Source organism: Larimichthys crocea, chromosome VIII (genome assembly GCF_000972845.2).
Source record: "Larimichthys crocea isolate SSNF chromosome VIII, L_crocea_2.0, whole genome shotgun sequence".
Taxonomy (NCBI): domain Eukaryota; kingdom Metazoa; phylum Chordata; class Actinopteri; family Sciaenidae; genus Larimichthys; species Larimichthys crocea.
In genome coordinates this window covers 13,669,808-13,690,792 of record NC_040018.1, presented here as the reverse complement: position 1 = coordinate 13,690,792, position 20,985 = coordinate 13,669,808, and the positions used below count along the sequence as shown (strand labels likewise).

Genomic DNA, 20,985 nt, shown 5'->3' with positions numbered 1-20,985 from the left:
ATTTTCTAAAGATAATTTCGATCTTATTTTCCGTTCACAGATAACATCAGCATTTTAGCTTCACACACACAAAACTACTTCTAACGAATTGAGTGGAAAAGTCTCGTGTTCTGTGCCTCGCTCTTGCGCTGTTTATGCACTCTGCTCTGTAAACGAATAGCAGCTTTAGTGGTGCACGGATTTTCCTGTTGCACAGTGGTGAGCTCCATGGTCAGAGTGGATTGCTGTCATGCCATGGTGGGGAAGAGAATGAAGAAGATGAGGGCTGTCACCAGCAGCCACTCTGAGCATGCTCCCTTTGTCTAGGGAAATGGAACCTGTTTGTTTTGTCTACCTGCACGCCTGTTGTGTGCACTTGCCAAATTAGACTTTCAAATCAAGAAGCCAGTGGGAGACCAAGACTCTAGTTTTCTCCTTCCCTTTAATAATCATCCCTGTTTACTCTTCAGGGAGTCATCTTTATATATTTTTTTTTCTTAAATGCGCCCTCTAAGCACGGAGAGTGTCTTTAATAAAGCAAGCAGGCAGAGCGCCATTCCAACATGTGAATTGCACAGGAGAGAATTGAGAGATGGAAGCAATAGAGGAACACCGGAGGAGGGGGGAGTGGGAGCTGCTGCCGCTGCTGCCGCTGCACCCTTCATGCTATTATCTTTATGGCATAGCAAAACATGCTTCAGGCAATCAGCATGAAATTGTTAATTGCTCAGCCCACTTGTGCGTTGCTCAGGGGACAGGGGCCTCCAGGAGGTCCTGCATCGAGTGAGTAAGGGGTGTCCAACTAAGTGCCTGCACGTCTGGTCTCTCACACGACACATACTGCCGTCCAACAAACATGTTGTCTCCTCGCACTCTCAGTGACCTTCACAGAATTGCAGCAGGAATCACCAGAGGCGTGTTCCATATAGTGCATTTAAGAATTAATTGTAGCTACAATAGAATTTGTGCTTGTTTAACATATTTTCTTCACAGTGGAGTGGGCTGTAGGCTTAGCTAAGACAGTGATGTTTTATAAAAGGTAGCAATACAGTAATTTAGGCTTTAATATGTGAAGCAAGCATTAAGGTGTGCACTCATGATCATACTGCCTACCTGAAAATGCATTTCTTTCCAAAGGTTACACATAAACACAATGTAGACACAGACAAAAAAAATTTTTTTAGCCTATTTATACTTTTGTATTGTTACCTGCAGTGCTCTAATGGATTCATGTGAACTGTATGTCAGCCTATGTCAGTTCTGTCTGTTTTCTCTGAAATGTGATGTGTCATAATCAGTGAGCCACAGATGTAATGGATATTGTGTGAGATAGGAGTCAGAACTGAGTGAACCCAAACCCTATTTTTTAAAAAAAGGCAATTTTTTTCTGATTCACATGAAGCATGAGGCCATGATGAAAATCCTCAGGACAAAGAGTGTCCTGAGGATTTTCATCACAGAGGGTAGTATTGGCTCCAACATGATTACACACAAACAAATGCAGCTCCCACACCTGTCCCGTGCACTTCTTTCACCTTTCAGAAGTAGCTCCAGGTGGCTCAGAGGAGGATATGTAAGACATCTTTTCAAAATGAACACCACCCCTCCCGTTACATGCTCAGTCAGAACATAATGCCCCTCCTCCTTGGCTATCAGTTTTGTTCCTTTTGGAAGAGAGGGAGAAAGAGCAAGGTTACACGGGGCGTCATATTAATGGGGCCTGTCATGCGCGTTGATCGTCTTAGGTGTGGAGGAGGATGAGCGCTCAAAAGGTGTTGTCTTCAAATAGGATTTCTGCAAGTGAGACATCCTCGTTGGGTGATATCCCCCCCAGAGCAGCCACTTTCTTATAGAATGATCTGTTATTAAGCAAATGAAGTGCTGCGGGCCCAACGGTAAATCCCTCCACTTTGTCATGGTGTGCTCTCAGTTATCACATCCTGCTCTCTCATTCATTCCTGATGTTTTACCCATTTCAGCATGTTATACCAGGGCACAGCAGCCTTGTGTTTGAAGTCAGTGGCCCCCTTTGGAGTATGTGTGACATGAGGATGATTCCAAGTTGTAATCAATGACTCCTTAAAAGGTGCATTGATCTTAAATTAAAAAAAAACTAAGCATGTCTTTCTCTTGAGTCAAATAAAGTTAAAGGCACAATTTGTGATACCAATCTAAATGAAAAGTTAGAACAAGTATTAAATATTTATTCACAATCACTTCTTTTTATATATATTTCTTTTTTTAATATAACTTACACTACAAAACCAGTAAATTTGAGTGTGTATTATTTGTAAATTAATTTAAATCATAATCACTTGCAAAGCAGTCACGTATCTATGTATTTATGTACTGTATGTATGTTACTGTAACTGACATTTCTTTGTTTAAAAAGTCACTGAGTGTCTAAAGAAAATGCCTGAGAGTGCTGTTAGAATATCAAGTTACAGTTGCTACAGCACGTGTGTCAGATCAGTTGAACTTTCTTTTCTCCCACTAGTGTATAGCTTGTATGTTGCACTTCCTGTGTTTAGTTTCAGGCCCTGTAATCCCTTGGACTACTCTTACTAGTGGCCACTGAGAGGAATTTGTTTTGGCAGTCTAACATCAGCTTAATCAGTCAACTCCACAACAACTCTAACTTAAGGAACAATTAGGAAATCTCTTAATAAACTTTGGTTTGACATGGGCCTTTTGTCCCGGCCATCCAGATACATGATAGAGGAGAAAGAAGGGGCGATTGGAAGGGGGCTGAGTAGACAGGGGGAATGGCAACTGCTAGACAGGAATTGATTGCATTAATTGATATGCCAATATGTAAGCTTGTTACATCCACCATTGCTTAGGATGATGGCTAACAGGTCCTGCTGATCAATGGAACCAATAAAGGCTTCATCCATTAATGAGCAATGTGGTAATTAATGTTATCCCTAAACCAATTACCCCAGGCAGTGGATCTACAGGAAAAAGCAGCAAATAGTCCAACCAGGTTATCTCTTTTATACTCTTAGCAATTTTGCTCTGCGAGTTAACATGGCTGTACAACTGCACCAAGGCTATCATAGCCCAAAGAATGAATTGATTGCACAGGTTATCAAATAAATTCCTAATTAATTTCACATTTATTATTGTACTTAAACAAGGCCACACTTTTTATTGCCTCGGCCTTGAAGTTATAGAACCAGCTAAAGAAGTCATGGCTTCATATTCTAACCTAGTCCAATTCATCTTGATCCTTTTATATGGGGATTCAAGTGGGTAGAGCTGAAACTTGCCCTCCTCCCTCTTTTCCTGGAACAAAAAAATGAATCGATGACCATGATATAACAAACAGGTTTTTAGCCAATACCTCCTGAACCACGTAATTATTACACCTCTAATTATGTGTTATATGCCGAGTAGTTTATGTGGTAAAGAATATGTCTATGGTGTCTGTCCATAGCCACAAAAGCCTGATTGTCTTGAGAGTGGCAACAAAGAGCAAGACAGAGAGTTAGAGCCAAGTAACAAACCACAGCTCTCCCTGATAGACACACTGTCTGTACATGAATAATAGCAGGTTCATAAATCAATACTATTGTTTTTATGTTTTAAAGTAAGACTTGTCTTACCTGGAATTCATTCATTCATTGCTCAACATTTTCATTCTTCTCACCATCCTATGATGTAAATAAAACAGGGTTTTCTGCTTTTAGTGCACGGTTATTGTTCAGGAACAATGGAGAGAGTATAGTGTGACAGTCTGTGTTTTACTGCAAGTCTGACTTTGGAAACAATAGAGTGTTAAGTAAGTGACAGTCGTGCTCTTGTCAGGCCCTACCCTCCATGCCTTCCTCTGCCCATTTACAGTAAATGTTATTCACTTATTGAGCATTACATGGCGGCTGCAGTTGTTTTCAATTGATTATGGAAGCTTGGCCGAAAAATGTGTTTGTTTAGCCCTGCAAGGCACAAGCATCAATAAAATGTGTACATTTAATAAGTAATACCTAAATGCGGGAATAATAGTGTGTCTGTATGTAGGCATGTGTAATGCATGCATGCATTTATTAATTACATTTCTTTACCTTGTAGGGGAGAGCTGTTACGAACCAATGTAAGATAATGGAAAAGTTCGTTTTTATACTTTAAGTATCCTTACCTAAACAGACTTAACAAAATAAGAAACAGAACTAAGTGTGAGATAATGACTTATTAGTTGGGACAAGCCCTTTAGAACAAAATCCAGTTTATGTAATGGGTGTTGCAGAAGTGCAGAAAGGCCCATCTGTCTCTCTGCCTATTATCCGAAGCCTTAATCGGGACTTACAGCAGGGCAGGCTAAATAAACAGTAAGTAAGTTGTCTTGGGTAGAGGAACGTCAATGCCTGCAACTTGCTCAAGCCTTTGCTCTGAATAGTTCTGTATTGACCCCTCAGGACCCCCCGAGAATTCCCTAATTGAAAATTAATATTGAATCAATGCCGCGGGCCATTTGCATATTGATTATAAACATCCAGGAAGGCACCAAGTATGTCTTGGATCAATAGGGCCCTTCTGCAGCAGGCCGAGTGCACTACATCACATGGCAGCTGCCTGCTCCTGAGGTTAATGACTGCTGCTTGTTAAGGAGCTCTTGTCAGGTAGAATCCAGCCGCAGGGTCTTTCTGCCAAAGCTGGCAGCAGGTGAACTGTGGAGTGTGGAAAAGGAGGTACAGATGGAGCGGATGAAGGGGAAATATGGAATTCAGGCAACCAAGTCCAAGTTTTCTTCTGCATTAGGTGTGTTAGCAACTTGTAAGCATGCTTACAAGTGCTCTTTATCAACCTGAGTTTATACCTTCTTTTTATAGTCTGTTATTTATATTTTTCGGCCTTGGAACCCTATAGCATTAAACCCTGATTGAACACAGACCATAAAATACTACAGCCATGTGTTTGTACTGTATATGTGTCTGTATAAGAGAGGATAAGGAAGGGGGACTGATCAAAGATAAGGCCAACCATTTCCAGCCCCTGGAGGCAGAGAAAACAATATTAGGTAGATCAAAATGGCCCTTTTTAATTTGAAATGAAACTTTCACAGCATTACATGGAAAAGGAGAACGAGAATCCTCTACTTTAAAGCACCGATTAAGATTCAACACATACATTCCTCTCCCAAACTCCCCATAATAGTTTCCACATGTTGAAGAGATGTAAGAGGTGGTGGCAGGATGGCAGTGGAGACAATGGAGCAGAGGGGTTAGATGCAGATAGAGGGAAATGAAGAAAGAGAGCTCCATCAAACCACGATCACTGTAGAACCCCGCAAAAACCCGACTGGTTGGTTTAGTGGCAGTGTTGAAGCTTGGTTAAACTAATGGGGCTCTCTAAAACTAGATGATTCTCTGAACCCACAGGAGACATCAGACCTGGTGTGAAACACATGTGATAGCAGCTTATCCTCCAGTCTATGAAAGGCAAGGTCTTGAATTAATGCCTCTGTGCAGACTGTGTCCACTCTCCTCTCGCCACTTCCCCCACCCCAACGCACACCCTGCACTGGGAGCTAGGGTCTGGGAGCTGAGAATGGAGTGCCGGGCCCAGAGAACCAGGCTGCATCTGATTGCTTCATTACAGGCCCTTTCATTGACTTGGTTGCACTGAACTGATGAACTGAGGCAGTGGACAAGAGCACATAATAGGAAGAAATGAATTCTTATCACAGCCTTCTCAGGAGGCTAGTGGTCCTGGCTGGAGCCAACAGAGGCCATGGCTGAATGTAGAGGAGGGGCTGTATCTGGGCCCTTTTTCATGAACCAGAAGCAGGATCTAGACAGAGGACATGATGGAGCTTTAGCATGCTGGATCGGTACACAGGGGAGGATCCCTGGATCCACAGAGAGCCATATTATTGTAGGCAGCTTGTTTTAATGATTAGTTTGGTGATTAGTGTTTGCTTTCTCCTGGTAACTGACACCTACGGCATAACATTTTTTTCAATTGTTTATTCCAGCAGTCCTCCAGAGGCAGACTTCTGCTAGTTAGAGTCCCTGCTTTAGGCCCCATAGCAGCACCCAAACACCAACCACTGAGATGAATAATTAATTTTGTACCTTATTGGGCTCTCACCCCTAACTCGCCAACCTCTGGCTAATGAGTGAGAAGAGTCTTCTGCAGCAAATACAATAACAGCACCCATTATAAAAACACCAGCAACACTAACAACCACAGCCGTGCATACAGTACAAATGTGAGATGTGGTATAGCACAGCACCAATTTAGCAGCAGGCTTGGTCTCCATAGGGCAGGGGTTGTTAATCCCAGACCATGCCTTAGAGAGGCTAGGGACTCGACAACTCTGACCGACCTGCTCATTTCCATGCTTATGTGCACAGTCAGCACTAAACTGTGGAGGAGGAGGACCCTACGTTTTTCTTTTTTTACAAATGCTGCAAATGTGATCCTTAAACCATTAACATAACAGTTTCCTTTAAAAATGAAAGTCGCTTCAAATTATGTGATGTTGTGTCATCATAATGTTTCACACTATGTGCATAAATTTAAAAAAGAAAATCTATTTAGTAGAGTCCACTGATGGACCGATCAGGTACCACACCTACCCGCCAGCACGTTCTCCCCTCCTCCTCCCTGCTGCCATCAAATAATTCCCCTCCCTTTCCTGCTCATACCTGTTCACTTGGCACAAAATGGATGCTGCAAAGCCATTTAATTGGCCTCCACTTCAGAATCCAAGGGCATTTGAAATGTCTCTTTAATAATATCTCTTCCCCTTAATAATATCTCTTCCCCTACCTCCTCTCCCTTATCCTCTTCCCCCTGTAGCCAGTGGACATCAGACAGTCTTGGTGCTCATCCTGAAGATCTTTTGCCCTTAGTGATTGCTACTGGGGTGTCGTGTTTTCTTTTTTCTCTCTCTCTTTTTTTTTTTTTTTTAGCATGGGCTAAAGAACAGTATCAGACATACTAGTCATTTTGGTCATTTTAGAGCAGCTGGCCCATGTTTTAGCCACATCATCAGTTTCATTTTTTCCTTGCCTGTCTCTTCCTCTCCCTCTCTCCTGTGGCTGAGCCAAAGATAACTGAGTAGCAGTGTTTGACTGTAATCACTCCAAGTCTCTTTCTCTGGAGAGCAGCACAGCGGGCAGTGTAGATCCACCCCTCCAGGAGTTTTCAGCCCACTTTTACAGTATTATGACATGTCCACGCAGAATCAGATAAAGTTTGCTTACATACATGCGATGCACACATACACATCCCTTTGAACTGTATGGCTTTGTTATTTGGATAGATCTATCATTTAATAAACAAACAATACTCAAACTGTGCCTAGAGATACATAAAATTGACCTGCTCTGAGATAGTAGCCATATGAATAAACTTTACAGCAAAAAAACAACTGTAATGCATGGTGGCCTGAAGCTCTGCTCTGTCATGCGTCATTCTGAGGCATTTTTGAATCTCAGGTAAAATTAAAAGCCTAAAGCGATTTGACATACTGATTAAGCTCAGATAAATACAAGCTGGGTATACCACTGAGATTAGAAGAATAACTAGTTTAAATGATGGTTGAGTTGGTCCATTGCATCTCATTATCTGGCTCCTAGTCTATTTAGTAATTAAGGCTGTAAGGTGTGTGCATAAACAAATAAATAAATAATGCTGCCAGAAATATTTGATAATAAATTAATACATTACAAGAAGTGAATAAAGGAGCAGCTAATTGTATGAGATGAGTCTTTTTCATTAGCCTTTTGAGAGGAAATTTCATTATATGCATCACAAGCCATACTGCCAGACGAAATGCAGTTTATAAAGTATGCAAATAAGAATAAAATATTATGTTCGGGAAACCATAAGAGTCATAGCGCTGCATTCGAATAGAACATCCATTTAAGCGGTTGTTATCTAGTTTTGATATAGCTTTCATTTAACGTCTCTTCACTCCAAAGAGTGACAAGCAGAGGTCACAGGAAAAAGTGGACAACACAGATTCCCTAAAGAGAACTCCTAACCCAGTGAAAGGTGCTCACCTGTGCTAGTAGTCTTTGTGGGTTTGTAGCTTTTTAGTGGCATGTTGCGTCAGTCTTTTTGGGAGATATAAAAATATACATATTTTTAGAATTCAGTTTGGATTGAGACATAACCTCACTGAAATATTAACATATCTTCTTGATAATCACGTATATCACATATAAACTAGCAATAAAGGTGATCCGTGCTACTCTTTTTGCTTAAGTTTAGCATACTTGCAATACAACTCACAGTATTGATATTCAGTTTTGTTCGCTTTCTCTATAGCTATTGTTGCAAGCAAAACATAAACCTGGTTAAATGCATCTCCGATAGTTGTACTGCAAAGTTGTTTGATCATTTTGTACATAATTACAGTGGAAAACAACCTGCCTATTAAGACTTTAATGGCAGTAATACTGAAAGCAATTACCATTACTTTGCTGCTCACACTGAAAATAAAGATTTCTCTAAATTAAAAGGATCCTCTGACTACTGCTAAGGCTAATTGTGTGGGGTCTTGTACAGACATCTGGTTGTACATCATTTGTAAGGGCTAAATGCTGATCAGTTAGGAAGGCCTTTACAAGCTGTGTCCTAAGTGTGTGTTTTTGGGACTGCTCTGCTGCCAGGGAGTCTGATAGCTCTTGAATTATTTATCTATCAGGCTGCTGGACGGTAGTCACGGCGACCTAGGCCCCGTAGTGGTTGTCTGGCGACATCTCCCTCCAACAGTAGCCATCAGCAGACGGAGGTAGGGGTGCTAATGAGCAGGGTGCATGAGTTTTCTTACCCTCCAACCCTTCCTCACATATAGACTCTCCGCACTGAATAAAGACACACGAAAGATTTGCAAAGATCTGAGTGCAGAACTTTTTAATTAGGGAAAAAAACGAGGTTAGAAAAAGACAAAGATTGAAAAAGAAAGATAGAAACAACCACCCGTTTTCCTATTAAGGAGAAATGTCAAGCGCGGTGGTGAAGCAATAGTCTGTGTGCATCCCTTTGTTGTCCTCCCTGACATTGAAGGCTAATTTTTCATGGTTATTTGAACTGGAAAATGAAAGAGAGGTTTGCGATTATTTCCTATAAATGACAACACAATTGCATTACGCTTCAGTACAAACACAGAGAGGATATTGCCTTTTCATATTTCATGTGAAAGTAATGGATGGGCTATGCAAAGAGGAACAGAAAGAAAGACAAATGGTGAAAGAAAGCTCCCCGTGTTTGATTTGTATTAGAAACTGAATGGATGGAGGTAGCAAGAGTTTTTTTTTTTTTTTTTTCAATAAGTGGTAGCACTCTCATGGATGTTTTAAAGTGCCTGTGCAGTGTAATCATTGGATTTCTTTAGCAATTAGCTAGGAGCAACCAGCCGGGATGGTTGTTAGAAGAAAAGTTGCCCAGTGTATCCACTGTAAGCTGTACTAAAGAAAATATATCCATAGTAATGTCCCCATACACACACTGTCTACATATATATCTGTACAGCTGTCTGAGGTAATAAATAAAAATAAGCATAACAAATAAATAAGATAAAACACCAGCCTACCACCCTCCACCTCTCCTCTCAACTATCCTGAAACATCTGAACTTAGCAGGACACTCAACTTTTGAGAGCAAACACATCAATGATACCTTACATTTTATATTTTAAATAAAATTGATTAGCAAAATTGGTATTCATAACCTTGTCGGATTCTGTTTTATCTGGGTGTACGCTTTCATAAACAAACATCCAGTCAGGCCCTGGGCTGTAGATGGAGACAGGGAGGCTGGATGACCATCAAGGAGGATGGCGAACCAGCCCACCCTGGAGGGGCATGCTGAGAAATATGTTTGTGTACTTTAAGTTTACAAAGATTGAAGGACCGGCAGGAAAGCCTCTGCCGGCAGGACTCATGTAAATAGGACCCATGTGGGAGCTGTGAGCCGGACTCCTAACACGCGCCAAAGTAGGCGCTACATACATCCAACCATGGCAACATTGATTTTCTGAGCTAATACCTCCACAGAACAGTCCACAGGCAGATGGATGCACTACAAAGATATGCAAATGGTGCATTCGATAAATCGACAGGCAGAGATCTTTTTCAGACAGTCCAATGTACTGGTCTGCAGTGCCTAAAAGGAGAGATAAACAGATAAGTACCTGTTAATGGACACACACACACGTACACAAGTGTGCACACCCAGGCAAACATACAAGCACCTGCCTGTTACCTGGGAACTGCTTTAGAAAAGCACATCAAATAAAGGCTGGGACTATCCAGTATTAGTTTTTAATATGAAAGTGCTATATTTTAAATGGCATACTATATTTTTAATTTCCAAGGTTTTCTTCAAGAAAGCTTTTTGCACTATATCTTGTGTATAATAACAAAACAAACTGTGGGTATAGTCATATTCAGTGCGCTTATTAGTCAGATATGAAACAAAAGCTGCTGGGTGTATGTCATATATAATAGATGTGGGCTGTCTTGTTAAGCCCAGCAGGCTGTATGTGGCTGTGTCTCTGCGGAGAAAGACTCTGAAGCTCGCTGTACCTGGTAATTAAAGAGAGTTTGTGGCAAAAGCCAAACATCAGGAGAGATGAGCTATGAACAAAAGAGCTGTGACAGTTTCAGGTTATGTGATTTTTGTGTCCCTTTTTTGCCAAATGAAAAATCAATACATTTTCCGGGTTATACATATTCAGAGTGTCCACCGTGCTTCCGCCCTGATGGAGAGAGGGGCGGGGGACTGTGGGCTAGAGTGGGGGGAATCGCCTGTTCGTCTGTCATAACTGTACCATCGCATTTTCCAACCCACTGGTGAATATTTCAGAGTTGATGTGATTGCCCTTCATGACAGCAGTGATGCTTTTTTCCCCCCTCTCTTTTTTTTTTTCAGACACCCCTTCAGCCACCCCCACACTCAGTCAACCCACCCCAATTCTGTTCGTTTTGAATAGCTGCAAATAGGTGAAGGCATTGTAGAGTAGAGCTAGAGGAAAAAGAAAAAGATGCATTAATAAAAGGAGGTTGATTTAAGAGGAGGCAACAGTAGAAGACGACAAGCATAAATGCATGGTGGGGGGTGGCAGAGAAGCAGAGTGACTCTTTGTGCAGGACAATGTCCCTCAGGCAGAGTAGATGGAAGAGCAGTGCCCAGTGATGTTTTTGCCCCCTATCCAGGCTTTTAGCCCACCACCCTAGCAGGGAAAAGTACAGCCTGCATCTTCCATTGTGAACATAATATGTGTTAGTGACCGGCCATCATCTTGGACATTCAAGGAAGTCACAGTGTGGTGGTGTGTGTATGTATGTGTGTGTGTGTGTGTATGTGTGTGTGTGTCAGCTGGGGCAGAAGAGTGAGCAGTCCCTGAATGCTCACTCCCTGTGTAGCCACATTAACCTAGATCCTCCTCTCCTTCATCACTCAAGTAAAACACAAAGAGAAAAGAACTAGAGCGGCACTCACTTTATCCACTTTATTTGTAATGTATCTAAACATGCCATTATCACGAGAAGTATTTCTAATTAGTATAATTTCCCATGAGAGAACACTTTAGGGAAAATATTTAATACATTACATTGTGCTCAATAACAGTTCCTAATTCACTAAGTAACAAGAGCAGAAAAAAAAAGCAGTCAAATCAGTCACATTTAATGTGTTTAAATGTGTGTTTTTTTTTTGTGTTAGAAAAACACTTGAAAAACATAACTTCTATGTATGACTCTTTGTGACCTGAGTGCACTGAACGTCCTTTAAAATGGCTAGTGACTTTGAAAGGCAAGGGGGATCAAATTAAGTGTTGTGTGGAAGACCTATGGGGCTGGTTTGATGAGCAGGCACCACTGGGAAAATAGTGGAGCCGTGGAGGAGGGGGTCATTGCGATATTGTTCTAAGGCAGTGTGAGCTATCACTGCTGTTTGTGATTAACTTGCCGTTTAAAGTTTTTTTAGTTATTAGCTGCCTTAACCTCATACCCCTCCTCCATCTCCTGCACCACCTCCCCCCCCACCACCATCCACTCCCCTCCTGCCCCATGGAGACACAAAGTATTCATTCACATTTAGATCCTGAGGTCACAGCAGGGCCAGCAGGGAGAGGCCAGCGAATCCCCCCATAGACAGGTCAGGAATCTAACACGTAACTCCGACCAGCAGCAATGAGGTAGCTTGCTCTTCTTTTCCTTTCGAAATGTGAAAGTGTGTGGGAGAGAGCATTAGTGAGAAAAGAAGAGTACAGATACACTTTCATTTTGTGTGTGTGTGTGTGTGTGTGTGTGTATGTGGCAGGTCTAGTGTTTCTAGTGCATTTTCTGACATTTTACTACATTGATTCTGATCTGCAATTATGTGCATTTTACTACACTTTCATTCATTTGAAATATTACTGTTTGCATTTTTGAATGTGTCTCATATTTAAGGTTGAAGTCCATATAAATGAATTCAGCCGCAATAATGTTAATAACGTATGTATCAGTCTGAGTGTTTTGCATGTAATTTAAAAAGTTTATTTTTTTCACACCATAACACGCGTCCACATTTGAACTCAGCTTTATGTTTGGTATGGTTACTGATAACACCGTGTAGTGGTTCATTGGTTGTTCATCAGCAAAGACCCTTCTTGTCTCGGGCTTGGTTGTGGGTATGTTTTGCTCTGTTGTGGTTTTAGGTGAGGTAGCTTGCGAGGATGTAAGAAGGGAGCTTCTGTGAGTTTGTGTCAGAGAGAGGCGGGGGGGGGGGGTATGAGGGGTGTTTTCCTGTGTGTTGTGTTTTAAAAGGGGGGTCTTGCGTATGGGGCGCAGAGGTGCTGATATGAGCAGTGGACAATGCATGAAAGCCCTCAGCATGGGTCCTGTGTCTCATTGTCCCATGGTACCCTCCTGTCACTTTCATTTTGCACCCTCTAGTCCAGAGTCAGGCCAACTTTGATATAAGGAAGGGGTGCAAGGGATGATGGGGGGAGCAAGAGGGGGATTTTTAAAAGAAAAAGTAGGGGAAAAAGATAGAGTCTGTGAAGTGTGAAATAAGATTGCTTTTTATCCGACAGTGCAGCGTTAAAGAAAAGGAAGCTGTCCGGCCCTGGATAAAGTGGGCGGGGGGAAGCACACCTCTCTGATTTACAGCGTGATCCTGTGACACCTGGTTAAAATGATAACAACAGCCCTAATAATCATAATGAGAGTAATGAGAGCCTAGACACACCGCTCCACACAAGAGCCCAGATAGAAGCAGAGCTCAACCCTCTCTGCCAGTACTCAAGAGCCGGGGAGAGGGAGAAGCTCAGCTCAGCCCCCGCGCTGGTTCTCCAGGACTTACAAAAACTAAGAGAGATAGACAAGACGGTGTTGTTGAGATTCTGTGTATGCAACAAAAAAGAGCAGACTGTCACTACTGTTTGAGGAACACCGCAGCCATTCTCAGGTAGGACTGGAATTCTGTACTTAAAGAAAGGCAGTTATCATCATAGCAGTGTATTTTGCTGAGGCCGAGGATGGAGGAGGAGCCTGACCTAGTGAAAGATATCTAGAGTGACTATTATTACTTGCTGCTGCTCTTCTCTACAGTCTGGGAAGGAATACTGGAAAGTGCAGTGGTTACCATCAATTATTTATTAGGCCGTTTGTGCTTGTCAGTCTGATTAGCATTAGTGTAATCACTGCTCTTCAGGGGAAAGGAAGGCTGCTCTCTCTCATCTGAAGGTAATCTTGCCATTTTCAGTGTCTCATCTTCACCGGACGCCTCTTGCATAGCATCTGCTTTTGTCATCTCCACATATTTCTTCCCTTTTCCCCTTCCCCGTGTGTTTCTGTCTGTTGCTGCTCGGCCCCTTCCCCCCACACCTCATTAATGTGTGTGTGAGCAAGTTCCTCTCTCCCAGCTTGTATAGAGTGACACCTATGGGCCTGATTAAGCCACTGCACTCACTGGCACAACACAAGAAGGGGAAGGCTGCTGAGCGCAGATATGGTGTGTGTGTGTGTGTGTGTGTGTGTGTGTGTGTGTGTGTGTGTGTGTGTGTGTGTGTGTGTGTGTGTGTGTGTGTGTGTGTGTGTGTCTGCGAGATGCTGGAACAGCAAGCCCATGGACTGTCCCCACTGAGTGACTGGCAGAGCAAAGCTGATATTTATATGCTCAGAACAAATGAGTGTAATCTCTGTGTCGGCAATGGGCTTATTCGGCTTGCATGATTAGATTAATGGAACTGTTTCATATCATTGTATTAGGATGGTTAATGAAGACAATTAATTAGAAGACAACCTTCAGGCTATTGTCCTTTACATCTCTCAGATTTGGGTTAGAAATGGCCTGCTGCCATAGCTTTGAGTGTTTCTCCTCATCTATTTTCAGAGTTAATCTATGACTACAGTTTTAGTGTCTCTTCCATTTGCATCCTACTCTTAGGCCACTCATGACCTTTCATTAATTATGGTCAGCCTTGCTTTAATCATTCTGTAATACCATTGGAGATGAGACGAGGAATAGGCAAAGCCATTTGCCACTTAGAGATGTAACACTGCTCCTGGAATTAAATGTCTGCATTTCTGCATAAATTATGGACGGAGCTCTGTGTGGTGCGTGCTAAAAGTGGCATATACGTTGATTAAACATCTAAATAAAGCAGAAAAAAACGAGGAGAAAAAATATCAGCGCCCATGTGAGCATGTACAATATGTATGTGTGCAGGAAGTTGGGGGTGGGTACAGGGAAGCTGAATGGTATTAAAATGTTGGCTGCTGCCTATCACAGTAATGTTTGAGGGCAAAGTGTGTATTAATGTGTAGGTGGGGAATTAGTCTCACTAAAAGTGTCACACAGCTAAGAAATGACACCTTGCCCTGTTTTTAAAGGTGAAAAAAATTTACCTGGGGATTATTTTGTAATCTAAGCACCTATGCAGCTGTACAGTATCCTAATTCTTGCGGAGTTGTGGAGATTTATGCAGGCAGGAGTTAGATGGGATTTTGGGAATATAGGGCAGGAGTTCTTTGGTTTTCTGAGAATGTTTAAGATCCGCCTCACCAGCACGGGATGGGCCGCACTGGATGGAATTCATAGGTTTCCTTGGAAACATAATAGAAACATGGTTAAAAATAAAAGAATAAAATGTATTTGTGTGTGTGGAATCCGGGGGAACACTTAAAAATCCTTTTTACTAGCAGTCAGTCATCCCTTTTAAATATCTTTATTTGAACACGGGATCATTGGATCACAGGATCAGCTTTTAGCAATAATGTGTAACAACACAATCCATACCCCAATCACTATGTTCAGACAGCTGTTTCCTACAGCATTTGTATCAGCAAGCAGGAAATGGAAGATATTGCTTCTGTCCTTCCAGTAAAACAAAGGTGTTTTCCACTGACTTTGTTTTGTTGTTTTTACCGAATAACCCCTTATGTAGAAGCATGCATTTGTGCCTAGAATAATATAAACATCTCCTATGATTTTGTATCTATAGTGTCGACATTTAACAAGCAAGACAGTTTTATATGCATTAAATGGCAAAATATGGTGTAGATTCCTTTTTTGTAGCGTGCAGAAAAAGAGAATTTTCTTTAACATACACAACAGAGACTGAAATGTCAAATGGAAAAAAAAAAGAAAATTTACTTCACTTATTTACTTACTTATTCACTTATAAACTTAACTTATCTGCATAAGGCGTCTGTATTTACCCTTTCAGGAGGAAATTAGATGTTTCTGTGTGTGCTATCTGTGAGTAAGTCCTGTCGTCAGGAAAAGGGGTTTGTAAGAACAGCCACGTGGTTCAGAGATGTGTTCAAAGTGTATCTGTTTTAGTAACACATAGCAGAGTTTGAGAACACGATGTCAACTCTATATACAGTGTATGCAGTGTTTCATAGTTGACAGGATAAACAGTGAGTGTTGGGGATAATGTAACATCATAAAAGTGGTTTTGGCTGTGGGTAGTCATGTGGTGAGCTAAGATTGGATGTGTGATGACTGCAGGGCTGAATACTTGAACAGGATATTTCAGTAGCTGTTGTAGCATTGTCAATATATCAATAGCTCATAGAGTAGAGACCTGAGCATGAAAGCATTTTCAAAAGAGCATTTAAGTACATTTGCTGAGAATTAGCTGACTTGTGTAATAACTGATAGGGCCTATTGACTGCGGCCTAGTTTACTGTTGTCAAATCAATGCTTTTGTATGCAAGTCCCACTACTTTTAAACAAACTTAACAGGCAAAGGGGATGTTCAGGGGGCACTGGAGGGAAATAAACAAGATTGATGCCCTTTTTATTATCTGTTTTTGCTATCTTTTCCTCTGTGTGTTACTTACAAATGGCGTTATCGGATATCCATTGTTTGGACTTCGATGCTCCTAAATGGCCTGATATATCGAGCTGAGGCTTTTAAGGTGGTTACAGGGGATTTCTGCCTTTGACTTGGCATAAAAATAAAATGAATTGTGGCTCTGAAAGTTTTAAATATTTATGATTTTTATTTATTTCTTTATTTATTTTTGCAAAAGTAGGATACGAAAAGTGACATGAGACTTGTATTGGTAAGTAACCTAGCAGATTGTAGCAGGGGACAGCAATGCATGTGTGTGTTTGCGTTTGTGTGTGTGTGTGAGAAAGAGAATGGGGGTTTGTCTAGTGCAAGGTCTTTCTCTTGAAGGATACTGCTCACAATTATTTTTCCATCTGCCCGCTTCAGACCACATGTGTGCTTTTTTCCGCAGTTTTATGTCCACATTAAACAGAGGAAACCATATTTGTGTCGTGGTTGAATACATGGAAAAATATAATAAATTTGCTCTCAATACAAAATACAATATAATAACAATGACAATAATAATAATAATAGAAATAATAATAATACATATTTACTTATCTACTTCCCCAATAATTAAAATTATATTATAATTTTGGTCAAAATAAATATCACAGTGGTTATCAGACAACACAGGACAGAAAGCAGATTCTGCCCTCTTTGTCTGCTAGCCTTACAACTGTGTGTCAGCATATGTAATTGTTGCAAGCTCCTATAGAAAAAAACGCTGCCGTCCCTTTAAGTGCTTCCACCAATTCTGATGGCGTGGTAATTTACATATCCCATCCTCCCTCCCCCTTCAGGAGAGCTGAGTGAGGATGTGGAGGCTGCTAGTGAGACCACCACAGACCAGGAGGACCAAACCAAAGACAGAGAAAGTGGGGGGGAGAAGGAGCTCACCAAAGGGACAGGTAAGGCCAATATTTCACCACACACATTTGGGGAATACTACTCACAGGAAACATGTGGTCCAGCACCTAAATGGTACTGAAAAACAGGCCTTCTAAATTAAACATATTTTAACAAAATAGAGAGCTTTTTTAAAGCAGTAAACAATATTTTTCAAAACTCCCTAAATCCACTTCTAGATTTCAAAGGCTGCACTTTCATGTTGCGGGTTTCCAGGCATTCAATCCCATCAGGTACAGTTTGGATAAACTGTCAATTTGGGTAATATGTTCAGGGGGCATGTGACCCATGTTTTGTCTTTGCTCAATAGGTGATGTGAAGAGAGGGGCCTGTATTCATAATTCCAGCTGAGCCACGTGTGTCCACACATGGGATAGCACTGTCCCTTCTTCAACTTTGCTGCACACACACACACACACACAGGAACACAGACAGCACTTACCTGTGTTTAATGTTATCAGGTGGAGGTGGTGAATCTTAAGAAGGGGGTTGGGTTTAGGGTGAGGGGAGGAGCTTTGGGCTTAAGCAATCTTTGGGAGGGAGGGCAAGGGAAGGCTGCATTTCCTACAAAAGAATTTTGAACATTTTTGAAAGTATTTTAGGTTCTTTTTTTTTTTTTAACAATTACAGTTTGAATGGTTCAACATTGACACATTGTCAATTTGTCATGAATGCATGCATGTGTGTTTTTTTTTTCTTTTTCTGTTTGTTGGGCCAATTATGACAATCACTACACCACATGGTGAACAAATAACAGAGTTAAACATCATATGTTTGTCTTTTTGTATGATTGATATCTGTCTGGAAGGCCAGACAGAAGGACTGAAAGATTGAAGTACACCAGTAATCAGTTGAGGTTCTGTTGTTGATGCGTACTGTAACTAGAAGATGTACTGAGCAGGAACAGTTTTATACAAGCATTAAATGTAAAACCAAATATGTGCTTATTTAAAAAAAAAAAAAAAAAAATATTTTTTTTAAATAAATTTAGATGTGAAAAATGTTGAAGGACTTTTAATACAAACACTGTATAGTCACCTTTCAAACTGTGCTAGCTTTATCTGAAACATGATTTCAAACACAAGTTTAAAGCAAAAGTGTAAAACTTTAGATTTTGTCCCACATATGGTACAGTGTGTGCATCACTGCGTCTAATTATATATAAAGCTTTTGTTTACTGATTGTATTCAGACTTCAGAAACGTCAGTGTAAATGAAATATAGTTTCAATTTTTCCTTTTTATGCACAATTTACTTTGTACGCTTGTGTTAGAAAAACAACGTTGGCAGTTAAGACATTTCTTATTCAATAGAAGAGATTTCTGATAATGATGACACTGAACAGTAACAGGCCTGGATAGATGCTTCTCACTTGTCTAACTTCTTGTGTTACTGCAGGATGTTTTGATTTACACTAGTCAGGTTAAAAGCTGGAAAACAATTCAGACCTTTTGCATACCTAAGTTTTTATAAAGTGTGGCAAAAAAAAGAAAAACTTCATCACAGTGTTTGAAGCCCAGCCTTTGTAAAATGTCTTTGATATTCGAACTTCTATTTTAAATGAGGCTGAGTTGTTTGTGCTCTTTGAAAGGGCGACACTCTTCTTTGATGGAAGAAATAATGATATGCATGCCTGACTGAATATGGCTAAAAGTATGTTTTAGCACATCAAAATAAAGCACTTTAAAAAGCATTAAAATGAGCTGGCCGATTAATAATTCACTCATACCTGTGGTGCACAGGAAGACGACTCCTCGCATTAGGATTCCTCCTTTTTGAAAGGCATGCAATTTGATACAAGCATATTCAGTTCCTTTCCTCCCCTCTGTCAGTCGCTAATCACCAAATAAGTGTGTTTCTGTGTTTTCACAAAGGAAATATGTGCTTGCATATGAAAAATTTACAGCTTCCCAGCAGCTTATTAGAAACGCTTAGTTAAAAATAGCATGTGCATTAGGGAACCAGGTCTGAGGTTCTGTTTGATGTCAGTGAAAAGGTGGGTGGGTGGGTTCAAGGCTGTGTTGTCAGCGAAAGGTAGACAGCTGTAGTTTAATGGAAGGGTCCCTTTTTGTACTTCAAACTTTTTTGTGACTGATGAATACAAAACCCATTCAAAGCAAGTGCAGAAAACCCATCTTGTAGGGAAAAAAAGTGTGGAAGACCTCACAATGCATTTGGTAAACAGAGGAGCACTTGTTTGGCTGGTGATTGTCTGAAGATGTTTGTACAGTAAGCACACAGATGCTGTCTATGAGCGCCTTCGCCAACCTGTTATTTATCTGAAAGGTGCTCAGTCTCCCACTGTCTGAGGCTGAGCTGTTTCTGAGGTCCATCATTAGAACTACTGAAGTATTTCTTCTCATCGTTGTCATGTAGCTGTTGGAACAGAGCACAACATTGTTCCTTTACAAATGACAGCCACTGTCAGACAGATGGCATTAGCGAACACAGAAAAAAGGCTTCCTCCTCTTTAAAGCCACTGTCAATCTTATTTTCTCTTTCTTGTTCCACAGCTCCTCACTATTCATTAAAATCATTTAGAGGTACATCAGAAGCCTTTGTAAAATGCATATGTATTCAGCATGTCATCTCTTGAAAGATGCCTTCATTATTCTATTGTTTTTTTTTATTTATCTCAAAGATAATACATATATGTTCTTGTACAGGCATTCAGACATATGTAAATGTCATATACTCAACACTGCAGGTAATATGTGGTGCAAGTTTGGCATTATACAGTATATTTTCATATATATATATATATATATATATATATATATATATATATATCCTGGGAGAAGAAATACAAATGAACAGTAAAAGTAATTATAAGTGGAATACTAAAGTCTTAATGTATTTGGACAATGATGTTCATGTTGAAGGTAGCTGCAATTTAATCATCCTGCATGATTAGTAATTCAAAGGGTCATTTTTAATGCTAGGTATGAAATATGTATAAATGGATGGCCACGAGCCTCTTTCCTCTCTCCTCACACTTACTTCACCAAGCTGAGACAGCAGCACTGGTAAAAGGGGAGAGTTTGTGCACAGGAACAGGATCCTTACCTTCATTAAAGCAGGTGCTGTATTTATGCAGCAGCTCTATGTATGGGGATGCAGCGAGGAGAAAGGCAGGGTGGCGAGTGTAGGGGAGATGGGAAGGTGAAGAGAGCAGGAGGAAGAAGGAGAGGAATTGTTAATACACCTGCAGACTTGGGCACAATGCCATTTGACATACAGTATTTAACATAAAAGTATGGGAAAGGTTGCATTTAAAGTTGTAGCGAGATGGGGCAGAGGGAGAGAGCAATAGTCTCTCCATTATAGGGCTGGGAAGATGGTAGTCCACTGAAATTGAGCTTGATAAATAATTCTTTTCATACCTCTTTCCTTACATTCAATCTATGAGCGCTGGAGCAAGTGGAGTGAAAAATAATTTTTCATTCTGGGTCAGCCACATTTCTGGCGATCAGACGGATTTCTAAGTAGACAAAAACAGATTACACTACTCACTGAAACTATAGGACATATTTAACATACATCAGGGATTCTGTGACAAACTGTTTGAATTAGATCTGATTTAGATAAGTCTTTACACATACTATTACAGTTTTTAATGTTTCACTCACAAATTAGTGAAATATATTTAAAGGTACTCATATATCAGAAAGGTACTCAGATTAACAGAGAATAAGACTAGGGTTGATAAAACCAAATAACTCGAGCAAAAAGGGAAACTATTTAGGAACAACTACTTTTAAGTGATTGGGAATTATTTTATTTACTTTGTATAATTACAATATAAAT

General features: G+C 40.6%; 1 protein-coding gene across 2 annotated transcripts in view; it reads left to right on the top strand.

The window, feature by feature from the left end:
• The window catches only part of zfhx3b (zinc finger homeobox 3b), a 328,353-nt gene that overhangs the window by 287,735 nt on the left and 19,633 nt on the right, over positions 1-20,985 (top strand). For both annotated transcript variants that reach the window (XM_019270499.2, XM_027281814.1), the window contains one exon: positions 17,074-17,181. In XM_019270499.2, the coding sequence (XP_019126044.2) occupies positions 17,074-17,181 (108 nt within the window). The remainder of the gene's footprint in view (positions 1-17,073; positions 17,182-20,985) is intronic.